The sequence below is a fragment of the Micropterus salmoides genome, unplaced genomic scaffold (assembly GCF_014851395.1).
Source record: "Micropterus salmoides isolate LMB-PRFRI ecotype aquatic unplaced genomic scaffold, ASM1485139v1 Ms_hic_scaffold_19, whole genome shotgun sequence".
NCBI lineage: Eukaryota > Metazoa > Chordata > Actinopteri > Centrarchiformes > Centrarchidae > Micropterus > Micropterus salmoides.
Genome location: NW_024041039.1, coordinates 29,588,979 through 29,611,382, shown reverse-complemented (window position 1 = coordinate 29,611,382; position 22,404 = coordinate 29,588,979). Strand labels below are relative to the sequence as shown.

The window sequence follows — 22,404 nt, the reverse complement described above, 5'->3', positions numbered from 1 at the left end:
GTGTAAAAAAGTAATAACTGATTTTAATTGATGGAATTGCAATTGTGCTTTTATTGTCCTTTGTAAATTGAGTGTAATTGTCTCTCTAATAACAGCGCTGGTTCTCATTTCAGTAAAACAAAAAGCGGAATAATAACGAAGTCATGTCTCAATAAACTACCAGGACGGATCTCCGACTTCTCCGTGAGGAAAGTCAGACTCGCAGCCAAAGACTTTTCCACTCTCTCTGCTCGGTGTGTACATTTGGTCTAATAATAGCGGGCTATTTATAGATCGTAATAATCAGATACATAAATAAGGCCCTTTATCTAATGTTATCAGTAAAAAGAAAGAAAGGAAAATATTGGCCTTCAGGAGGCACCTCGACAAACTTTCTGCTGCAAGTCTGAAAATGTTTTTTTTTTTTTTTTTCATTTTTACGCACCGATCATCCAGGAAACAAAATCCTCTCAACTTCTCAGAATGACAGCGGAGAGGGGAAAAGAGAAGATAATCCTATGCTGTGATGATGTGACTTTTTGCAGGTATACTTACGTGTAATTTCTCTCTGGGACAGGTGCTGCGGGTTCCCCTGCTTGCGTCGGGACATCGCCCTGGCATTTACACTGGCATCGCCCGGAGAGCGGCGCTGGAAGGGTCGGCTCTCCTCCTCCTCCTGCTTCTCCTGTATACCGGCCGCAAACTGGCCCCAAAACCGGCCGCTCGCTGACCACCCCAAACTGACCGCTCAGCACTGGCCCCAAATGTGGCCCTCGAACTGACCCCTGCGCGACGGATCTCCCTCCAGCGGGCAGCGGCTCCTGCGCTCTGCGGTGACCGGCCGTAGCGCAGCGCTGGGTGGCCGGGCGCTCGGTCGGAGTTCGGTGCCAAAGTGGTTGCGCGCCTTCCTTCTTCAGTCGAAGTGGTGGTGAAGCAGGGGGGTAGTCCGGCTCTGCCTTACGCCGCTTTTACACCATCTGTCAGAGGACACCGGAGAAAGGAGCGGAGTGGAGGGGAGGAGAGACGCGGCAAGACGCGGGAGGTTGGCGGTCACCTCCTGATGGTCAGTCACTACCTGTGTCCATTCTCCGGCCACCCTGGACACCGCGCGTCCCTGTCCGGACAAAGCAGGTGAAAGGACGCCAATTAAGGTCTGAAAGTGTGTAAAATAGGAATCCAAATTTTCTTCTCGGCACTTCTCGAGGTGTCGCCAAGTGGTGGGCACTTCTTCTGCTGCACTGGCAGTGCCAGCCAGGCGGGCGGGTTAGACTTTAACTCTTTAAGTCGAAGCCCAGTGCTGGTGTGAGGACAGACTGCCACCCTCTATTCTCTTTGTGCTAGCTGCAGAGTCCCGCATCCCCGGGCTGTGTGCGGCTGTGTGCGGCTCTGTGCGGCTCTCTGGCTTCTACAATGGGAGAAAACTCAAGTTCAAGTGCGGACGTGACGTTCAGTCTGCGGTGAGAAGGGAGAGTGGAGACTGAAGAGCACTGGGGGCGACTAGTGGTGGCTTTCACACACACTGACACACACACACACACACACACACACACACACACACACACACACCACTCTCACACACTCGGGCGTGCGGCGCGCACGGCAGAGGTGGTCAAAGTCGCTCAAGTCATCTCAGCCGGTGTCCCATCACTATTGGAATGGGATTTATTTCTGTTAAATTGTGACCTGAGGGCTTCCGTATCTCGTCCACAGGATGCTGGACACTTTGCACCAGCCTGCATTCATATTTAAAATGCGTGCAGGTTCTTTGTGCCGTTTGTTACGCACTTCCCCCTTTGCTGGATGCCTAAATAATATCTAATTATTTAATATTGTTTTTACTCAACATTTGCTGACAGTTGACCCCTTTTAAACCAGTTTACACGTGCGCGTGCAGACGCCGTTACAACAATAAAGGCCTGTGAGTACACTACACTTCTTAATAATTCATTTAAATGACTTTTTAAATGTGCACAAATTGACATAGTCACATATTGTTTTGTGATTTTGACTGACCAACTGATACATACAGCCGGCTGTATTTTTATTTGTATTTTTATTTGTACAGATTCACACTGACGCGTCGTCCTGGCCTAGTAACGCGCACAGCTGGATGCTTCACACTCGCATTTCACTCTTATTCCTCCACATTCAAATCATTTAATATTAGCGTGTGTGTGTGTGTGTGTGTGCGCGTGTGTGGACCGTGTAGCTTCTGAATATACGTCAGTGTATCTGAATTGTTTCATCGTATTAATTAGCGACTGATATGAATATGAGAGAATTAAGAATCAAGTTAGGCAATCAAGGAAAGGATGTTGTGTGCGTTTTGTGTTTTTAATAGGGCGGGTTTGCGGCCACATGGTGACCCTATGAGTGCCGAACTGAATTTAGCTCAAGTGGAAGATGAAAATTGGAAGGGTTTAAGGTGAACAGTGATATCCAGTTAGGAAGATTTGACATCCTAGTGATCAAGGGGAATTTTAAAATACAGTTAAAATGAGAACAGAACACATGAGAAAACTGTGCTGCGCATCTCCATCAACACCACCACATGAAGGGCTATGGTGTCCTGGTTGGGAGCGTGTGTGCGTGCTTGTACAGTAAGTGTGTGTGTGTGTTTGGTGGCAGAAAGCAGCATCTCTGCATGCTGGCAGCCCACTGCCTTTGCAGCAGCACTGTTTGAAAGAGAGGTAGGTGCAGAGGGAGGGGGGGGGGGGGGGGGGCATCAGATTTTCATCCTCACAAGTCCCTGTGGAAGAGGGGAAGGAGATTCAAAAGCAAAAGTAAAATTTGGTGACTTGGAGAACATGCATGAGCGTGCAAAGTGGGTGAGAGTGAATGTCTTTGCGGCAGCTGAGCGGTGGCATATGTGTGATGAAACCCCACCTAGCTCAGATTAGATTAGAGGAACATCAGTGTTTTTTTAAAGCAGAGGTTTGCACTAGTGGCCAGTCAGCCTTGACTAGAAACTACAGCTGCCAACCCCTTCATCCCTACAGTGCCGCATCTGAGCTGGATTAGCTGCTATCACATTCCAAAAACACTCCTTCTGATTTTTTCTTCTTCTTCATCTGCATGTCTGCGTCTCTACTTCGTCGCTCCGTCTCTATCCTCAACCCTGTGGCTCGCAGAAAAAAGAGGGGGGTGCAGGCCTCAGGGTTTCTTTTATCCCTCCCTACCTCGCATCTAGACAAGCCTCTAGTTTGTTTGTGGGCCAGGTGTTGTCAGAGCGGCAGATCATCTGGTGAGAACGTCTTTCCCCATCCCTCATCCACCCGGCTTTGTGTTTGGACTTCTCCCTACTTTTCCTGCATCGCCTCGAGTTCTGCCGCTTCTCTCTCCTCCGTCCGTCTTCTTTCTTTCTTTCTCTTTTTCTGTATCTTCACGGGGGCTCATCTCGGATGCTCGGGCTGTCTCCCAATAAGCCAAAAGCCTCTCCTTATTTCACCAGTATACTGTAGGAGGACATAAATAGATTTCCCATGCTTATTTACAAGTAAAAGGAGAGGATGGCAGGTTCGTCCAAATGTCTTTGTCGCGTGCATAACAGAACACCCACTTTCATTTGGGAGGGATACATGCAGCACTTAGTCACAATAACAGCCGACAGAGAGCATTATGTTGAAATGTAAATCATTGTCATTTTTAAGGCGCGACTCAGTGCCAGTGGGGCTTTTTTTGTTTTGTTTTTCCATGAAGATATAGGATTAAAGCTGCTTCGAGTGGCTCAGTGGACGGACGGAGGGGTAGAAGAAGAAGAAGAAGCTGACTTCATTGTCGCTCATATTCAATCCACACACGCAAACATCCGGGATGCCTCAAAACACACATATTTTCCACTGTTATCAGGTTGAGGCTCGCAAACATCACAACAAGTAGTAAATCATTTCCTACTGCAGCTTTAATGTTATAAAATGTAATGTTGCCTTTCTGGATCATCGCAGGCTCCTAAATCCTCACTATTGTGGAATCAGGCATGCATTCTGTGCAAAGTGACACTCCAGGCCAACATCACTACCCGGATGTGCTCCTTGTCCTTGCAACCTGATTGGCTCATTAGTCAGATGGGCGACAGGTGCATCATTCCCACTTTCTTATTGGAGATTTTTTAAAGGCGATTTCTCACTTAAAGGCCATCAGTGTGAGTTATGGCGGATGGCTCCCGGCATCCTGCTTTTGCCCTTCCTTCATTTGCATATATATATGCGGCTGTTTGTTTTTATGTTAATGCTAAATAAGCCTTTCCCCCCCCTCCTCCTCCTATCGCCCATTGCCTCGGCTGGGCGGTTAAGTTTTAATTAGAGGGACGTGGAGGTGTCCTTTAGAGTTTTAAGATCACTTTCCCAACAACTGTTCACCACTAAACTGCTAATATTTATGTTTATGTGTTCAGATGCATGCTGGGAGATGTGGCAGGATGTGGAGAGAAACAAATCTGCACAGTAAGTTCACTGCTTTAAGGAGATGCTGTGATAGGAATGCCAAATTGAGTCTACTGATGAAGCAGATCAACATCTTTTAGGACTGTTGTCAGCCAATCAGAATCTAGTATTCTGGGGAAGGATGCATTCGATAAATATCAGTATTATAGAGCAACTTTTATTTGCAGAAGTTAAACAAATGCCATAAGATGATGAAGACCATGGCATGCAGCTGAATGCAGCTGAAATCTCTGGAAAATGAAGTTGGTAGGTGGAAGTTTAACTTAGGGATTTTCTTTGTTGGTAAATCAGGAAGAATATAACCTGAGGTTCAAGGCTAATTTAGTTGGTGTTCCAGAGTTTTAAATCATATCACATGATCTTCATCATCAGATTACCCAGTTGTTGTGAAATGATCGGTGTTAATTTTTTTTCCAATGAGCACTTTAAAGACTTCTCTATCCTAAGTTCACTGTTAAAACATAATTTTGCAGATGATGGAGATCATGCGATACGGACAAAAGCTCCAGAACAGCTTTAAAATGGGCCTGGTGGTGAGAGTGTAAATGAAGAAAAGGTGCTTTCAAAGTCAAAGTATGTTTAAAACAGAATGAAATGCAAACCCTGCACTATTTAGCTGTTTTTTTAAGATGGAGAAAAGCCAAAGAAAGACACACCAGCTCCCTCCCATGTAAAACACCCGTGTTTATCAATGAGCGTCTGACAAGTCCTCTTTAACAGCAACCATCAAGTCTTAATGTCAGCATCATACATTAAAGGGGTGATTGTCTTTTTTGTATCCAGTCATCAGTAATGAAAAGCAGATTAGAAAGGCAGGTGTTGATGTGATGAGCTCCGCGCTCGCTCCCAGTTGAAAATGATGACCCTCTGTGCTCAGACCCGCAATGCAACACCACCCTCTATTGGTTAGCCACTGCCACATGCAAATAACAAGCCCCTCAGTGTCACTGCCAGTGTGTTCCAGTGAGTGTGTGTGTGCACCTCTTGGTATTATTCTATGCATGTGTGTGTGCAGAGAAAGGACCGAGCCTCCATCGTCTGCTCGGCTGTGTGTCCTCTACAGCGGGCTGACTTCAACACTATACATACCTGAAATAAACTTCTCTTGGGGTGTTGTAATGGTTTTTGAAAATAGTATTCAGCGAGGCTCATTATTACAGGTTCTGAATGAAGTGTTAAGTGAATAAAACGCTGCTATGATAGTCTCTGCATGGGCTGAAGAACGAAACGTTTGAGGGCTAGCGGAGGAGCGCAGAAGCCCTTAAGCACAATTACGGATATCAAAGTTGAAATTATTCCTTTTAAAGGGAAAATGCTAATCATAGATTTATTTAGAGCAAGTTAGCAGCAGCACTGAGCTCTCATTACCAACACACACCCTCTCACACACACAAACACATGTGCACTCTCGCTTCAAGACCTTTTACTCTCACACACTCTTTTTTTTCCCCCCTTCCTCCTCTCATTTCAAAGAGAGTTATTTTCAGAATAATTAATTCCACCACAATTATAGCAGTGGTTAATGTATATGTTGGTCATTATTCAGAGTCTCATATAACGAGGCACACAGAGGGAACCGGGAAAAAGGATGTGTTCTCGACTCAAAGAGTAGAGTCCTAATTAGCTTTGCATTCAATTAGAGGCAATAGAGCGGACCGGTCCTGCCATACCTTCAGGTTAGTTTTTATGTACTGACTGAAGCCTGAAACCACATTCACAAAACGGTATCGCTTAAAAAATGGGTTAGTTAAAATAGTTCATGAGTTTGTTTTTATTTTAAGAAAAGCACATATTGCCACTAGATGGATGGATCGTTACAATTTTAGTGTTTTATTGTTGTGTAAAGAAAACATTGTTAAACTATTTGGCTGTTCATATAGTTAATAGACTCTTAACCAAGACATTGAGGTGGAAGTCTTATTAACTTAAAAGCTGCCCTTAATGAATATAAGACAAAGTTCCCAACTAGCTGGCTGCTAAAAAGCCTGATATTGTTCTCAGGAGACCAAACCAGGAGAGTGAATGTTGGACTTGGTAAGAAAGATGACTCCAAGTAAATGCTAATGTTGCTCTGTGTCTGCTGGGTGTCTAATCAGCAACTGTTTGCTAACACGTTAGCCACGTTAACTTTAGAAGGGGGATAATACACTTTTAAAAGTCATTAATGCAGCTATAAAATCTGTTTTTCAGAATCAGAATCAGCTTTATTGCCAGGTATGAGTAAATATACGAGGAATTTGACTCAGGATTGTACATTGCTCACGACGTGCTACAAAAATACAAAATCACAATAATAAAAGTAATGATCCAACTTCATAAAGCAAAGACATACCAAACATGCGCATGTTTGTTGAAAAATGGACTTTGCTTCAAGTCTATATTTAAGCTAGAGCTTGTTTGGCATGTGAATGTCAGTGACTGGAGCTGACCACCTTGGTATTCACCAAAACGCTGTCGGTTCACCACTTCACCGCCACATTGACAGTGGAGCTGTAGAGCTCCTCATTACTCAAATCTGAACTTTGAATTGGAAGCTACATCAGACACACACACTAACAGCTAAAACACGAGCGAGGAGCCCCACCATGGTCAGCGCTGGGTTGCCTGCAGGCAAAATGAGAAGCACTAAAGCAGCTCGTCCACCAGTACAGGAGCCCGAGAGCGGCCGTCCACCAGCCACCGGGCCAAACGCGATTGTTTTGCTGAAGAAAAATGGCAGCTTAGTGTGACTATATCAGGTTTGCTTGGCAGCCGGACGGCAGGCCCACTTCCACCGGAGTCCCCGGAGGAACGAGAAGAGTGAGCAAACGAGTGAGTGGGGGAACGCACGGCCCAGAACACACACAAACGCTGGCATCTGAGAGAGGAACCCTGTGCTGCCAAAGCTCTGTATCCACCACAATGAGCTCCGTCCACTGATGAGCCAAGTCTGCGCTTTTGTTTTAAAGAAGCTCTCGTGTCCTTCTCTCATGTCTGCACTTTGTCCTTCTGTGGACAAAAACCACAATCCAGGGCCAAATCACAATCTCTGTCAGAGAGGAGGCGTAACGAGGTTGAGGTACCACAAAGATGATAGCGGGGAATGATTTGGCTGTCAAAAGTGCTCGTCCAGGCTCAAACTCTATATGTAAACCCACAGAAGCTTGTTCTGTGGAATCAGTAGGTCATGGTGGAACAACAAAGATGCAGAATGTCACAGAGGTGACAGATGTTCAGGAGAAAATCGAAGTGAAATATCTGCAGGTTCCATTTAGGCGAGGTTTAAACTGTGTGTACCTGCACGGCAATTTAGGTAAACATAAAATAACATAATGACATAATTTTGTCAGTGAGCAGCAGATAAACGCACAGCGGTGAGATGAAGTCAAGGTGAGACAGACAGCGCTGCCGTGAAGAAGAGCTGAAATGATCAATGCTGGAAAAAAAAGGAGACACACGCACGCAGCACACACACACGCACGCACGCTGGTGTTCAGCTTATCAGGCTGAACCGCGGCTGACTCCTGCGTCAGGGCGGAGAGAGACTGGGCCCGGCCTATCCATCACTGTGAGGCATGAGAGAGAAGGAGGGAGGGAGAAAGAGAGGGAGGGAGAGAAATGGAGGGAGAGAAAGTAGAGAGAGAGGGAGATGGAGGCAGAGAGGGAGGCAGAGAGGGAGGGAGAAAGAGACGTAGGGGGGGAGGCAGTCTCTCAGTCTTGGTTAATTGCACAGCGCTGCTTGGTTAACTGTCCTCCGCTGCCCTCTTCTGGTCACTCTGTGGTCACATTGGACATGAACTCTCCTCACTCACTGTTCTGCTGCTGCACTTCCCCTCACCTCAACCGGTTGACAATTAGTCTCAAGTTCAATTACTTTTAATAATTTATTTCTGTTCCGCCATTAATCAAACACTTCTTCAGTCTAGTTTTAAGATGGCACTCTTGTTTGTTGTTTTTGTGGTCATGCTGTTTGTAAATTAAAAGGTGTCCTACAAATGGTTTGCTGTGACTTTGTGGTGGTTAGTAGTACTGACAGTATTTAGTATATAATATGCATGGCATGTATGCTGCTGATGTCATGCCCCATTAATGTCATATTATCCACTATATTACTTTCCTGTTACTCATTATACTTATTTCCTGTTACTACCTGTTGCAATATTAGTAGTCTTTTGTAATATGTATGCATGCTGCTAAGTTTTCTTTTACTGATACTATTTTTAATGTTCTACATTTTAATATTTATGTGTATATTCTTATATGATGCCGTTGTTACTGTAGTAGTGAAGGTGATGTATGCTTAAAGAAATCCACTTCCTAAACTGATACTCGTCACTTTCTCCACATTCGGTACAGCAAAGATAATTTGTGTTGTTTTTCTACCTCAGTTTTGTTGGTCTGCAGTGAAACTGTCATAGACTGACCAGATAACCAGCCATCCACTAGCTACCGTATGCCTGCTTATCCTGTAAAAGCTACAATAGAGGAATATGTTCATAGTATGAACGTATTAAGTGACAGCGTGTCTCTGGTAGTGAATTATCAGCGGAATCTGCAGCTCCCCTCAGCTTTACGGAGTTCTAGAGTGACTTTCAGGTCATTGTTTATCTTTCCAGCACACAGCTTTACTGTTCTGGTTCACTCTCAGCGCTCTCACTGCGTCGTTTTCAGAGAAAAAGCTGTGATAAAGCCAGTGTACACGACCTGCTGAGCAGCAAACAGCAGACACACACAGAGGAGCATTTAGCGTCTAAAGAGCCAGATATGTGTGTTCTCTTTCCCCCTGCTCTCTCTCTCTCTCTCTCTCTCTCTCCAAACTACAGAACGTTATATTACCTTGTCAACAGTTCTTAAAATTACAACCCGTCCTTCTCCCTCATTAAAAAATCACAAGACAAGTCTCACTGTGCGTGCACTCTGCACATCACACTGTTTGTGTTGCATACTGGACTACGATTGGCTAGTTGTGATGTCACAGACTCCTATAGGTGCGTCCAGGTGTTAAAGTGAGAATGAAGGTGAGCTCGAGAAACCGTCCGCTGTCAGCAGGTGAATGTGAAAACTGGCTCTGTATATGCATCTCTCTGCTCTCAAACATCACAGTAAAGGGACAAGAAGAAGACTTTAAGGGCAGGAGTCTCTCCTGGCCCCGGCCACCTCTCTATCACAGGGCTCCAACAGATAACATGAACAGGTTTTTATTGAACTGATGAAATAAGACGGCGAGGGCTTTTTCAACGCATCAGGTTAGATCAGATAAGGTAATAAAGCAAGAGCCACCTTAAGACCTTTCTCATGCCCGCTGGTATTATATGTTTAATATATTAGCACAAACCAGTCACTTGAAGGATCCTAATGGCCTTCGGCTCCAGGTTCATGCCCTGATGTCAAGCTGCACCTGAAGTGAGTAGAGAGGACCGTTTCTCATTAATATTGAATGATGTTAAGATCTTGCTGACTGGAACAGAGAGAGCTGAAGGATAATCTGCTGTACGTGAAACAACTTGTGAATTTGTTGAACAGTGTGCGTGGGAGGTCTTGGAGGAGAAATAGACTGGGAGAGTAAAACCTGCATGGGCCTGTGATCCAACAGCTTAGGAAGGTAAGGTACGGAAGGAAGGAAGGAAGGAAGGAAGGAAGGAACACCCTCTAGGACTTTATTATTGTTCATCTCCCCTTACTTTCTCCTCCACCCTTCCGTCTTGCTTTCCATCCCTCCATTCTTCCTCTCTCTTCAGATATTTGGCCTGACAGCCAGGCTACTGGGCAGGAGAGCCCACTGTGCCAAAAGCCATCATGTCACACACACACACTGTCCACCTGAGCAGCCAAGCCACAACCACAGTAATCAGGGATGTGGTCAGAGGAAGCGTGCGCGCACACACACACACACACACACACAGGGAGCCAGGGCGGCAGGTCTGGAGGATTCTGGGTCAAGGCTGGGAGGTCTGATGAAGATGAGGTGGGACACCGACACTGGGCCTCTTCACCGCTCACTGGTCAGCACACCGCGGTGCGTGGGCGTGTGTGTGTGTGTGTGTGTGTGTGAGAGGGGATCAGGTCTGATCTGAGCTGATTTTGTCGTCTCTCGGCCCTCTCAGCGCCATCTCCTGACAGGCCATCACACCATAACCAGAGAAAGACCAGGGAGACGGAGGTGGAGTTTGGGGGTGGGGGTGGGGGTTGAAGGAAGTCACTCTACAGCCAGGAAATAAACTCATCAGCATTATATTTTCCAGCTTTAAAACATACAAATCTCACTTTGTTCTGCGTTTGCTGACACATGTTCACAATTCACAAAAAATACACAAAATGACACAAAGGAGCATTCGACACAAAGACTATGTTGAAACGGAAGTGACAAAGCCAGAGTTCTTGTATTGACGGGACGTTATGGGTGGAGGAGGGTAGAAGTAGAAAGTAAAAAGTAGAAGAGGAGGAGAAGAAAGTATAATATAAAAATGACAAAATATGAAAAAGTTCAGAATAAAGTGACAGAAGGTGGAAAAAACGAAGCTTTCTTTCAGACGCTGGGGGACTGAGGAGATTACCTTTTCTTTTTTCCCTGTCTTTTCTAATTGTTTAAATGAGCTTTACGAGAGCTCATTATGAATCAGTCAAACTAATGTCACAAACTAACACGTAAGTTGTTGAAGTGTCATAACCAATATGCTATTCGGCGCTATTTACAACAGCAGAAGTGACTTTTTACAGCCTCTTCCCTCACTCGAGGACAGAGTCAGGTGCCCCTTTTTGTGTTTAATGTATCGCCCAACACTGATCGCAATCACTACAGAACACCCAAAGGCTCTGTGCTGTTCATAATATATACACATTTCAATAAGGATCTTGAAAGTGTTCAAGGGTTCTTGCTACATCATGCGGCAACACGTCAAATTTGCATCAGTCTGATGAATGCATGAGGTGAAAGCACTGAGAGACTGCCTGTAAGCCAAACTAAACCCAACACAAGTGCAGATATGTTTGCCAATGTTACACCATAAAACATGACGTACAGAAATGGTGCTCACATACAGTCCCCTCCAAAAGTACGGTCTTCAGTGAACAACAAAAACAAAGGAATTTGCCTTACCGTTCCAATACTTTTGAAGGGGACTGTCCACTTATAGCGAAGAAGGGTTTCAGAAAATGTACCAGGACAGGAGTTATTTTATTTTTATTGAGTTGTTTTTTTTGGTTTTCATTTTGTTTTTATGCTAGGTTAACTTTGTACGTTTGATTTGAGAAATACACCTTTCAAAATAATCCGTGATCTGTGCATTTTCCTTGATAACCTAGCAAGCAGACACCATGATACCATTTGTTTATTGTAGAGCGACTGCAATATTGTCCACAATAATCACAGTAAGACTTTTTCCGCAAATCGTGAAGCCCTAACTAATTTAAAAAGTATGTACATATGTAAAATGTAAAAGTATTCAGATTGTGCATTCACATTTCACTATTACTGTCTTCTCATGTAGATGGGTGTCGGGGGCCTACTGTGGACCCTGGTTAAGAACATAGACAAATAAAAAGCCACGTTTTACCTTGGACACCTATGGGCTGTACATGCTGGTGCAAACACTAAAAAATTTTGTTATTATTTGGTCTGTCTGGCGCGGTGATTTCATGGCCTGAAACAAACCTACCGACACCAGCACTCTGATCAAGAAGTGTTTATGCAGATGCAGTGGCACGGTGCAATTTTGGTGTCCATGCTGGCATGAAAGTTTCTCACTTAAAGCCCTTCTTGGCATATCGCAGTGTGTCTACTCTGCTATTTTTCTGGCAGCAGGCGGGAGTCCAGGCCCACATCTACCCAAATGTGGTTCTTTGGATGTTAACCGATGATTCCATCCCACCTTTTTAAGTTTAGTTATTCATTAAGACAAGTCAAGCCTTGACATGTTGTTACTGAATTCAGCTTTACTTTACTTGAATATCTGTCTAGCTAAATGGAATAGGTCAACATGTTGTCAAATATGCTTATTTGCTTTCATTCCAAGAGTGAACTGAGACAAAGATACCAACCCTAGTGGTATGTGTGTACAGAGCTGGATTCAGGACCTGGTTAGCCTGGCATAAAGAGCAGATCAGGGAAAAAGAAAAGTCTATGAGCACATAATTCCAAATCTAAATTGAGAAGTCATGTTTATATTTCTGTTTGTGTATGGCTAAACAAATGGGATACAATGCCTCACTTTAGCTTTAGAGGTGACGCTCCTATTTTTGTACTTTGAACAAATGCTAAGCTAGGCTAGAAATTCACAAAACTTCAGCTTAACACACATACATGAGACCAATCTAAACTCTCTGAGAGAAAGCGTATTTCCAAAAATGTTCCTGCTCCTTTAATTGGAAACGAGCTTATTTAACTGTGATGGAATTGAATAATCTGATAATCTACCACCACTAAATCACATATATATGTTAAAGGACGATTGCAGCAATTGACTACTCCCACTACCCCCATAGGTTAGGGTTACCAACATTACCCAGACTGTATATGTACAGTCTGGCTTAAATAAAGTCATGCCGTCTCCTCAGCCAAACACACACAGACTGTATATAGAGTACATGACAGGGAGGAGTGCTCCTGGCTTCCATCACCAGCAGCACAGCAGATCCATCAAGCAGACAGTCAACGTCTGCCACATGCAAAACAAGGACACCACCTTTGTGTGCGTGTGTGTGTGTGTGTGTGTGTGTGTGTGTGAGTGAGTGACTCAGATGTCCTCCAGTGCAGACGCACCTTGTTAAGGGTATTAGAGATCAAGTAAGTGATTGATCTACATGTCAGGTGACTAAGTGGTGCTTCTGTCCACACCTCAGGTCAATTAAGAAATGCGTCTGTGTGTGTGTGTGTGTGTGTGTGTGTGTGTGTGTGTGTGAGAAAGAGAGAGAGACAGCCGAGAAGTGAATAAGGTGAGGGGAGAAGAAAGACGGAGGAATGTAACTATGACAATTGAAAAGGAGAAAGAGTAGGATGTGTGGAGGGACACTGGCATAGATCTGAGTTTAGTTTGACTCGTAACTTTCCTTCATAAAACTGCACTGACGCTGCATGTAAACATCCATCAGCCTTAGAAAATAATCTCTACAACAGAGGTTGACAGACTTCAACTTGCAGGACTTCTGGGTAATGGAGTCTCACGTGGGAAACTAGAGAAAAAATGGTATCTCTGTTGTCAATGCTCTATTACTTAGCTGCGCGTGCGACCTGCTGGAAGCAAGCAGTTAGTAAGCTCCTGGCACGTGCATCCAAGGAGAGGATGGGGAAAGAAATGCAAACGTAGCTTGCTTGTTGCTAGCTGCTCACTGGGAACAATGTCCAACCCACGTGCAAGTTTTACTAAACATTTGACTTTCCATCACTTCCTTCAAGAAACAAAACTTTGTCAAACTTGGATATAAAATAGGAAAGGATGTGGGTCATAGTAGCTACTTGGAAAAGGCAACCTTTCAGTCACAAGTTCAAGGTAGCTAAACTAAGCCTAATGATCCCCTTCAGACATGTTTTGAGACATATAAAGATACTTTAATTTTTGCCCGATACAGTTTCTCCACAGACAAGTTAAATTACCTCGTTAACAATCCTTTAAATTACATCTTGTCCTTCTCCCACATCAAAAAAATCTATGAATGTTTTTCATTTCAAAAGTTTAACAGCTGGACACAAGACGTCCAGTCTCACTGTGCGTGCACTGGAGGCTTCAAGTGTGCACATCCCACTGTGTGTGTTGCATACTGGAGCACGATTGGCTGGTTGTGATGTCACAGAACCCTACAGGTGCGTCCAGGTGTGAAAGTGAGATTTAAGGTGAGCTCAGAGAAACCTTCCTCCGTCAGTGGAACTGATTTCCCGAGTAACTGTTGCTGTGGAGCACAGCGGCACACACAGTGTAACCAGGTGTTCTCCCAACAGTGTGGTCATTTTTTTAATAAATAAAAAATAACACAGCAAAAGACCGGCTGTGTTATGATAAGCTGAGCTGAAACAGTGTGGGCATGAGGAGCGACTTTGACTCTGTCACAGTGAATTGTGTGCGAGGCTGTTGGTCAACACGGTGATGTGCTGGTGCTACCGTGCTAGCGGGGCTGCAGCGTAGTCCCCAGGGCGGTGTGCTGTCTGAAGCCTCCATCAGCTCTAACAAATGAGCCTCTCTGCTGGGCAGGTGGCTGCATCTCCTCCACCTCCTCCATCTTCTCCTTGGTGAGAAATGATCCTGGAAAGGGTTAACCCTCCACGCCTGCCCCATTCCCACTCTCCTCCTCCTTCTCCTCCTCCTCTTGGGCTGCCCCTGACTTTGCCCCCCCATCCCCCCATCCTCCCATCCTCCATCTCCCCGCATCCATTTGCAAATGATCTGGTTTGTCTGCATATTGTCAGTTGCAGCCGGCCCGGCCATTCATCACCTGTCGGCGACTCCCAGCGCCCTCCACACTTAATTGTTCCCTCTCTGACCTGCAGAATAGAGAATGATGTTCCCTCTGCCTCAGAAGGGAGATGGAGAAAGAAAGAAAGAAAGAAAGATGCGGTTATTAGATTTAAATCAGATGGAGATAGGGCAACAATGTTGGTCACTCCTTTCTCTATCCATCTTCTCTGTGTTTCTAGGTCAGATTACAAGAGGAGAGCAGAAGAAAGGAGAGGAGACAAGGAGAGGAGAGAAGGAAAGGATTGAAATCTTGGCTGATAACTGCCAGTCCATTATAGTATGTTAAATAAAAAGGCCTGAGAGTGGCGGCGGAGGGGTAGGGGGGAGGCTTAGGCACACACACACACACACACACACACACACACACACACACACACACACACACACACACACACACACACACACACACACACAGGATTTATGCAGCCTTATGAGCATGCCGTTAGCATCTGTGTTGGGTTGAGCACATGTGTCCCTCTAGCTTCCCTCTCTTTCTTCTTGTTCTCCATTCCTGAACCTGTATTCTTCTTCTTCCTCTTGTCTTTCTATTCCTCCCTCAATTATTCTCATCTCTCCATTCATCTTATTATGCCATGTTATTTTATTATATTTAATGTGATCTGAATCGGAGTTGGAGTGATTTGTTTCCATAAATATCAGTATTTAGTTTAGAAAGAAAACAAAGGTATGGTTACAGTCAGGGTTGGCTGTGTGTGTGGAACAAGTGGAGGTCCCAGATGCAAGACACAGAGCAGAGCAGGTCCAGTTTTAAGATTTAATGACAAACTAAAAGAGCACACACTTACAAGGAATGGTGGAGCACATAAGATGGAATCAAAACACAACAGGAAACAATAGGACGCAAACAACAGTCGCAGAGAACTTCAGACGAAGACAGGAAACAGAGCATGATGCTGAGACACGGACCCAACTGACAGAGCACTCACTGACAAAACCATAAACAGACAGCTACAAACTCGAGACGAACACCTGAACAGACAAAATACACAGAGGACAAACAAGTACACAGACAGGACAGGACAGACCAAAACCAAGGATGCGACAAACACCCTATACAGACCTTTTCAAAATAAGACGGGAGAACAGACTAAACATACAGATACACAGACCTAGGCTGCGGTCGAAAAGTCAAAAAAATGTCCTTTCCTAACAACTTTTCGAAACACTTCTCGATGAAAGACGTCATGAAGTCAAGGAAAGGTGTGAAGGAGAATTCATAAGGCCTCCAGAAAAGACAACGGCGGGGCTCAGAGAATCCGAATGCTCTTATTTAGGCTACATAATTATGCGACGGCGGATGTTACTGACGTGATGAAACTACAATGATGGACTACAAAAAGCACATCTTTGACATTTTGCCCTGTGCGTTCTTATCGTGTAGTTTTATATGGGCCATCTAAATGTGGACAACACTGTGGAAAATTTCATTACCAAAGATGCAAAAAGGTATACGGGGTACCAGTCACCAAATAATCTAAATGGTTGTCACACTCTGGTCCGGTGTACCCTATGCTACAGGAGATAAGAAAGGAAGGACTGAAGCACCTTTCCTTAGCTTTTAGAGAATTTGACCAGCTGCCACTGAAATACTCCTGGTTCACTTCACTAAGGAACCTTCCTAAGCAAAAAAGAGATTTCAATCGCTGCCCAGGATGAATGAAACAGAACACAGAATATGAACTACCAAAAGGACATAACTCAAGAGGGGAGCACGGGACCAGGACTACGACTTAAGGCATGAACTAAGACACAGCAAAAAGATAAAATGGGAAATGAAACATTAACAACAACTGAACTACTGCAGAGCAGAGGAAACACAAGACATGGAACAAAAACCCCAAACCACGTAAACAGATTAATAATTAATTAATAATTAATAATTAATTATTAATTAGCGAACTCCATGGCAGGTGTGGAGCAATTAGCTCTTTATTTGATCGTGACAGCCATTGAAACCTGCAAGAAATGTGCCTTGACTTTTATTTGTTCCACAATGCTAACTTGCAGACAATTATTAAACATTATTTTTTAGCATTTTTATTGAATGAGTTGCATACAGACAGAAGACGTGGGAAAGAGAGAGGGATCCAACTTGCAACAAATGTGCCTTGCTGGAACTGAACCTGGGATGTTGTGCTTATGAGGGTATGCTATGCATCTAAACCAATTCCTGGGTTTTCTCTAGCATGCACTAGAGTTCTGCTACATGCTAACCAATGGATCCCGACAAAGTCTGCACTTGGATTTGGGCTGTTTTTTGTGCAAAATTTTGGGGTCGGGTTCAAGATTGGTCAAAGAATTTGTATTCTTTCTTGTGCTGACTGTCTGTGCCCATTGACATCACATGTTGCAAATTCACAAAGCAGTGGAAAAAGAGAAAAAGTATAGCCAGGACGTAGCCTGATTGGGTCTTAAGATGCAGTTACAGGCCGAATATGTTAGTGTTAGAACCGGTGTTGGGCGCGTTACTATAATAATAACTTTTCCCAGTAACTAGTAGTCTAACGGATTACTATTTCCTAAATAGTAATAATATTACAGTTCCTAATCCAAGTAACGCTGCATTACTGCGTTATCGTCTGTTGTAAACTTTGTGTGATCAGCAAAAAGCTTTTAACCGCGAACTATTCTACATCTAATGTATTGAAGCATCTGCTGAAGCAGCACAGCAATGTGAAACTTAGAGAAAGAAATTCTGAACTCTGCTGTTTGCACTCATGCATGGACTCGTTGGGAGAGAGCGACGTTAAGCATCGTTTTATGTTTTGTAAAAATACTGAATACTGCTCTTTAGGGCTGTGCGAAATGACGATATATATAATTTTATGATAGCAAAACGTCTATTGTTTGAAATTATGCTCTATCGTTAATTTCCGTGTCAGTGTCTCCAATTCAACACTTTTGAGGGGACAAGGAAATTGAAGTTAGTTTTACATTGGATATTAGACAAACTATAAAGTTTTGTCTGTGAAGGTTCTCAGTCATCTAGGCCATAGTTATCCAACAAAGGTTGAGGTCAAGGGCAACTGGACTTGGTAGAAGATACTAGAAGACGTTTTGTCCCTCATCCAAGGCTCTAACGACCATGATGACTGTCGTTACCACAGCCAGGAGCACTGACGAAACAGCAGTATCGACGATGCTAGCTAACGATCCCGTTCTTCCACTCTTGCTGGTGTTGCTGAAAAGAATAACAGATTTGTGAACAATATTTGAGAGAAATAGGTCTTTTGTGTAGAAAGTCTTGGATCTTTGAGTTTGGCTCATGATGAATGGGGGCAAAAACAAAAGTGTTGCATTTATAATTTTGTTCAGTGTAGTTACTTTTATCACCCAGTAATAAGTAAAGTAATATTATTACTATACTACTTATATTACTAAGTAACTAGTAACTTATTACGATTTCTAACTAACTTGCCCAACACTGGTTAGAACTAATACTGCTAATATTATGCATGTACGCTTATGGTTATAATATTACACACGGACAAAAGATTTTCAGGAGACTACTTCCTCTGTTTACTTGGACTCAAAATGTTCGAGATGGTTTCTGTTTGTGCTAGCACAGAGATGGTAACTGTAAAGTAAAAACATCATCAAGATCCGCAATCACACTTGACAAAAAGACACAGTAAGACAAACACTGTCATTTCCCTATACTGTATGGGTGTAAAATGAATGAAGGCAATGGAAGCTGCCCACAGACATGGTCACACAAGCACGTCTGTGTGTGTGTATTAAAATGGTTCACATCAGGCATTAACAACTGCAGAGCTTGATGCTGTTTGAACAAGTTTTTTTTTCAGCCTTGTAGCCGTCATAGTGAACTATCTGGCCTCATTGCATCTCATCATCACAGTTAATAAAGTGAATCATCAAACGTCTTCCCCCTCGCTCTTACCTTCCTCTGTGAGCGCTGCTGCTGTTACGTATCATTTCTCCTGTTTAAATGTTAACCATCACACCCACTTGAGGAGTTTGTTCAGGGAGAAGGGGGAAGCCGTGCTCCTCCTCTTCCACTCCTCTTCCCCGTCTTTATTCACTCTGTCTTCTCTGCCTCTCGTCTCTTGTCCCTTCATCCCTCATTTCCTCCATGATGAAGACCTCTCACTCCAGGCCAGAGGCTGCTCTGTCCCTCTCACATCCACCCACCTCTTCAATAATAAATGGATGCTTTCATGATGAGCTGCTGAGAGTGTTGAATCATAGTCAGTCATGCTTTGGAGAGAGGGGAACAGCTGGGGCATGGCATTCGGACATTTCTGCAGACATGCTTGGTTATTTTAAGAAAATAGTACCTCCTTTTTTCCTATACACACACGGAAACTCTCAGTCCCATTACAATCACCAGTGCAAAGACGGGTGGAAGATGTATTGTACAGTATAGGAGGCTTCTAAACCAACACAGTAACAAATGTATGGCGAAACTAAAATAAAGTCATTAATAGTATTTCATGCTGGTTATCTTTCCCATCCCATTATAAGGCATCATTCCTTTTAATACAATTAGGAGGGTGTGCAAGTCATATAAATATTCCATTAGTATTAACTCAAACAACAGCTTATTCCATTCCACAGTTATAGGTAGTGTATTTTCAATCCATATGGACATTATATTTTTCTGGGCAGCAAATGTAAGAATACGGAACAGCCTACTTTGATGAGAACCCAGAAGCAAAACCTAAAACCTAAGTGATTGTAATCCAATGTACTTTTTGGTAAATTCAGCAAATATTTCCTCACACTTTACTTGCTCTCAGTTCAGTGTGTGCTCTGAAAGAAATCCTGTTTTGCTACTGATAAGAAAGAAGCTCTGGCAGCACCACACCTGTGCATATAGGGTTTTTCAAAGCTATATCCTCAGGTCAACTCAAGCATCTCAGTGGACCACCATGGGACCTTATTTTGGAAAAATACTGTACGGTAGTCAATGACGAGGGACAACAAATATTTTGATCCTGTTTGAATTGTGCCCTGAATTACACATATGATGTTTGTCAATTTAAAAGATTTTAAAGTCAAGAAAGTCGCAGTTTGATGTAAAACTGTTCAGGTATAAGACTGTGAAAATACATAATTATAAAGACCACAAACCCAAAAGTCGTGTATGTGACGTCGTAACTGTCTCTCTCAGTGACTGAAGCTAACGTTTCTGAAGCTAACGTCAAAAAACTTACATGAGAGGATGATGTGGTAAAAGGACTGAGAGTCGTTGGATTAAACACATCAGGTGAGATTTATTTCTGCGTGGAACACAGCTAAGTTATCTAGCTAGTAGCAACCAAGCAACGAACGTTAGTTAGCATTACCACGCTAACATGTTGGTGACGTATATTGTGCGAGACGAGAGATGTAGCTCAGTGAACGGATTTCACCCAAAACGACATGTAACTTTACTGTTTTACGACAAACTGCGACTTTCTTGACTTGCAAAATTATATTTTAAATTGACCAACATCATATGTGTAATTCAAGGCTAAATTCTAAGGGGATAAAAAAATAAGTTATCTCTCGCCATTGACTACCGTACTTATTTTTTCCGAAATAAGGTCCCATGAGCTGGGAGCGGAAGTGAGTGACTTAGGTTCTCTATACTACATCACTCTAGAGATGGAGAATGATTGGGTCTGCCAGGCTATCTAAGGACATCATACTTCGGGGTCTGAGGAAAAGGCCAGGCAGCTGTCAACTGAAAAGCTAAATACGAGCAGAACAATATCACCAACTGTAGCAGTTGTGCTATATGCAGCTATAGTGACTGTCTCCTCTGTGTAAGTACAGTTCTTTGCATCAGCTGAGGTTTTAACCACATGGGCCATTCTGAAGCAAGCATGTTGCAAAGGTCTGTTAACCTTTATGCTGACACTTCCTATTTGTGGACAGCTGGGCCTGTCTAGTGCTACATACTAAACCACAGTCATCTTGAGAACTGAAACAGAGCACTTAAGTACAGTAGTGACAGTCCGTGTGGTTACAGTTAGGACTGTGCTCACTGCAGGTTTCTTTTAAGGAGTGCAGATTGGTGTGAGAGATTCAAGTAAAGTACCTATTTCTTCCTCAGTGGTTTTATCATTCTAGCTTTAATAGAGGCTCTCAGTCTGTTTTATAATGTCCAAACACAAGGTTCAAATGACAAATGTGGGTCCAAGGGTCTTGTGGTGTCCGCTACGTCTCCTACAAAATGCTAAACAGAAAAATTGGTCTATTATTTCTATTATTATTTGTTAAAACTGATCTAATTTGGAGAACGCATGAAATACCTTCAGATTTGCTTCCAGTGGACTGAAGCGACCCGTTTCTCCTCCTAAAATGAGCACGCAAACTCTAGCAAACAACGAGCTTCTGTTATGTCAAAGGCTTTGGGAGAAAAACTAACATTAACATAGCACTTTTGACTGACCTCCACAGGATGGATGTTCATAATGGTGTTATGTAATGAAGCACAGGTAGACCTAACCAGCATCTCAATATAAAACAGTGGTATTCTGCTCTTATATGCACTACAGCTATGCAGAGTGTATGGTTTTAGATGGGCCATGAGGATTGCGTTGAATTGAATCAAAGCAAAAATGACTTAATTTCCTTCCAAAATTCAAGTTTGTTGTTGACGCAGTTTGACGCACGTAATCTAATCATAACAGCACTTAGATTTCATTCTAAATTAATCTTTTTCAAACAGATCGATTATTTCTACATTATTGCAACTTTTTCTTATAAAACTGTAATATTTAAACTTTTTTTCAACATATTACCACTTCATTTTGTAATGTGACTTAGATAACTGAATGTTTTTAGAAAAAACAATGACCCAAACACTCGTTTGTATTAGATTATATGCTGTATTTCTTGGCAAAAGTGTAACCAAATCAGCAAAGAATATCTGCCTGCTTTGGCAAACTAGGTTTGGAACGTCGAGGTCACTTAATAAGAAACGAGCATCAGTCTTAATTCAGTGAACTAGCAGTGTGTGTGATAACAATGCACTTGTTTTTCCTTCAGATATACGCTCACGTTCCTAAAATGCTAATGGCTTGACGTTAACACCCACCCCACACCCCCCACTTCACCGGCATGACACTAGTAAACACTTGCATGACAATGGTGCTGTTCCGGCCTTGGCTGCTGCCATTGTATATTAATGTGGATGGCAGTTTATAATTCATGGGACAGGATTACTTGGGAGTGCTGGTCCCAGTCCTGCTCCTAGCACTGACACAGTGAGTACTAACAACACTGGACATGCCTCGCACTCCGCTGCCCAGCCCAATGCCCATTATAATAATATATTCAAGGATTAAAGGGGTTTTATCTTAGACACCCATGAATTATGAATGTGGGATTTCAAAATTTAATTGCCCTGAATTAAATGATGCAAGATAATGTTTCTTTTATAAATTGGTAATAGGGCCGAGGGGGGCAAAGAAGGGGAAAAGACATTAAATAAACCTTTTCCCCCCGAACAAAAGGAGAAGGGAAATGAATAATAGACGGATGGTGACCTCGTGTCTCTGGAGGAGGAGATGGCTTGATCCAAAGAT

At 43.3% G+C, this 22,404-nt stretch overlaps 1 protein-coding gene across 2 annotated transcripts in view; it reads right to left on the bottom strand.

The window, feature by feature from the left end:
- The window catches only part of bcl11ba (BAF chromatin remodeling complex subunit BCL11B a), a 46,876-nt gene extending 45,418 nt beyond the window's left edge, over positions 1–1,458 (bottom strand). For both annotated transcript variants that reach the window (XM_038729440.1, XM_038729441.1), the window contains exon 1: positions 535–1,458. In XM_038729440.1, the coding sequence (XP_038585368.1) occupies positions 535–589 (55 nt within the window). In that variant the 5' untranslated portion in view covers positions 590–1,458. The remainder of the gene's footprint in view (positions 1–534) is intronic.
- Between the last annotated feature and the right edge of the window lie 20,946 nt (positions 1,459–22,404).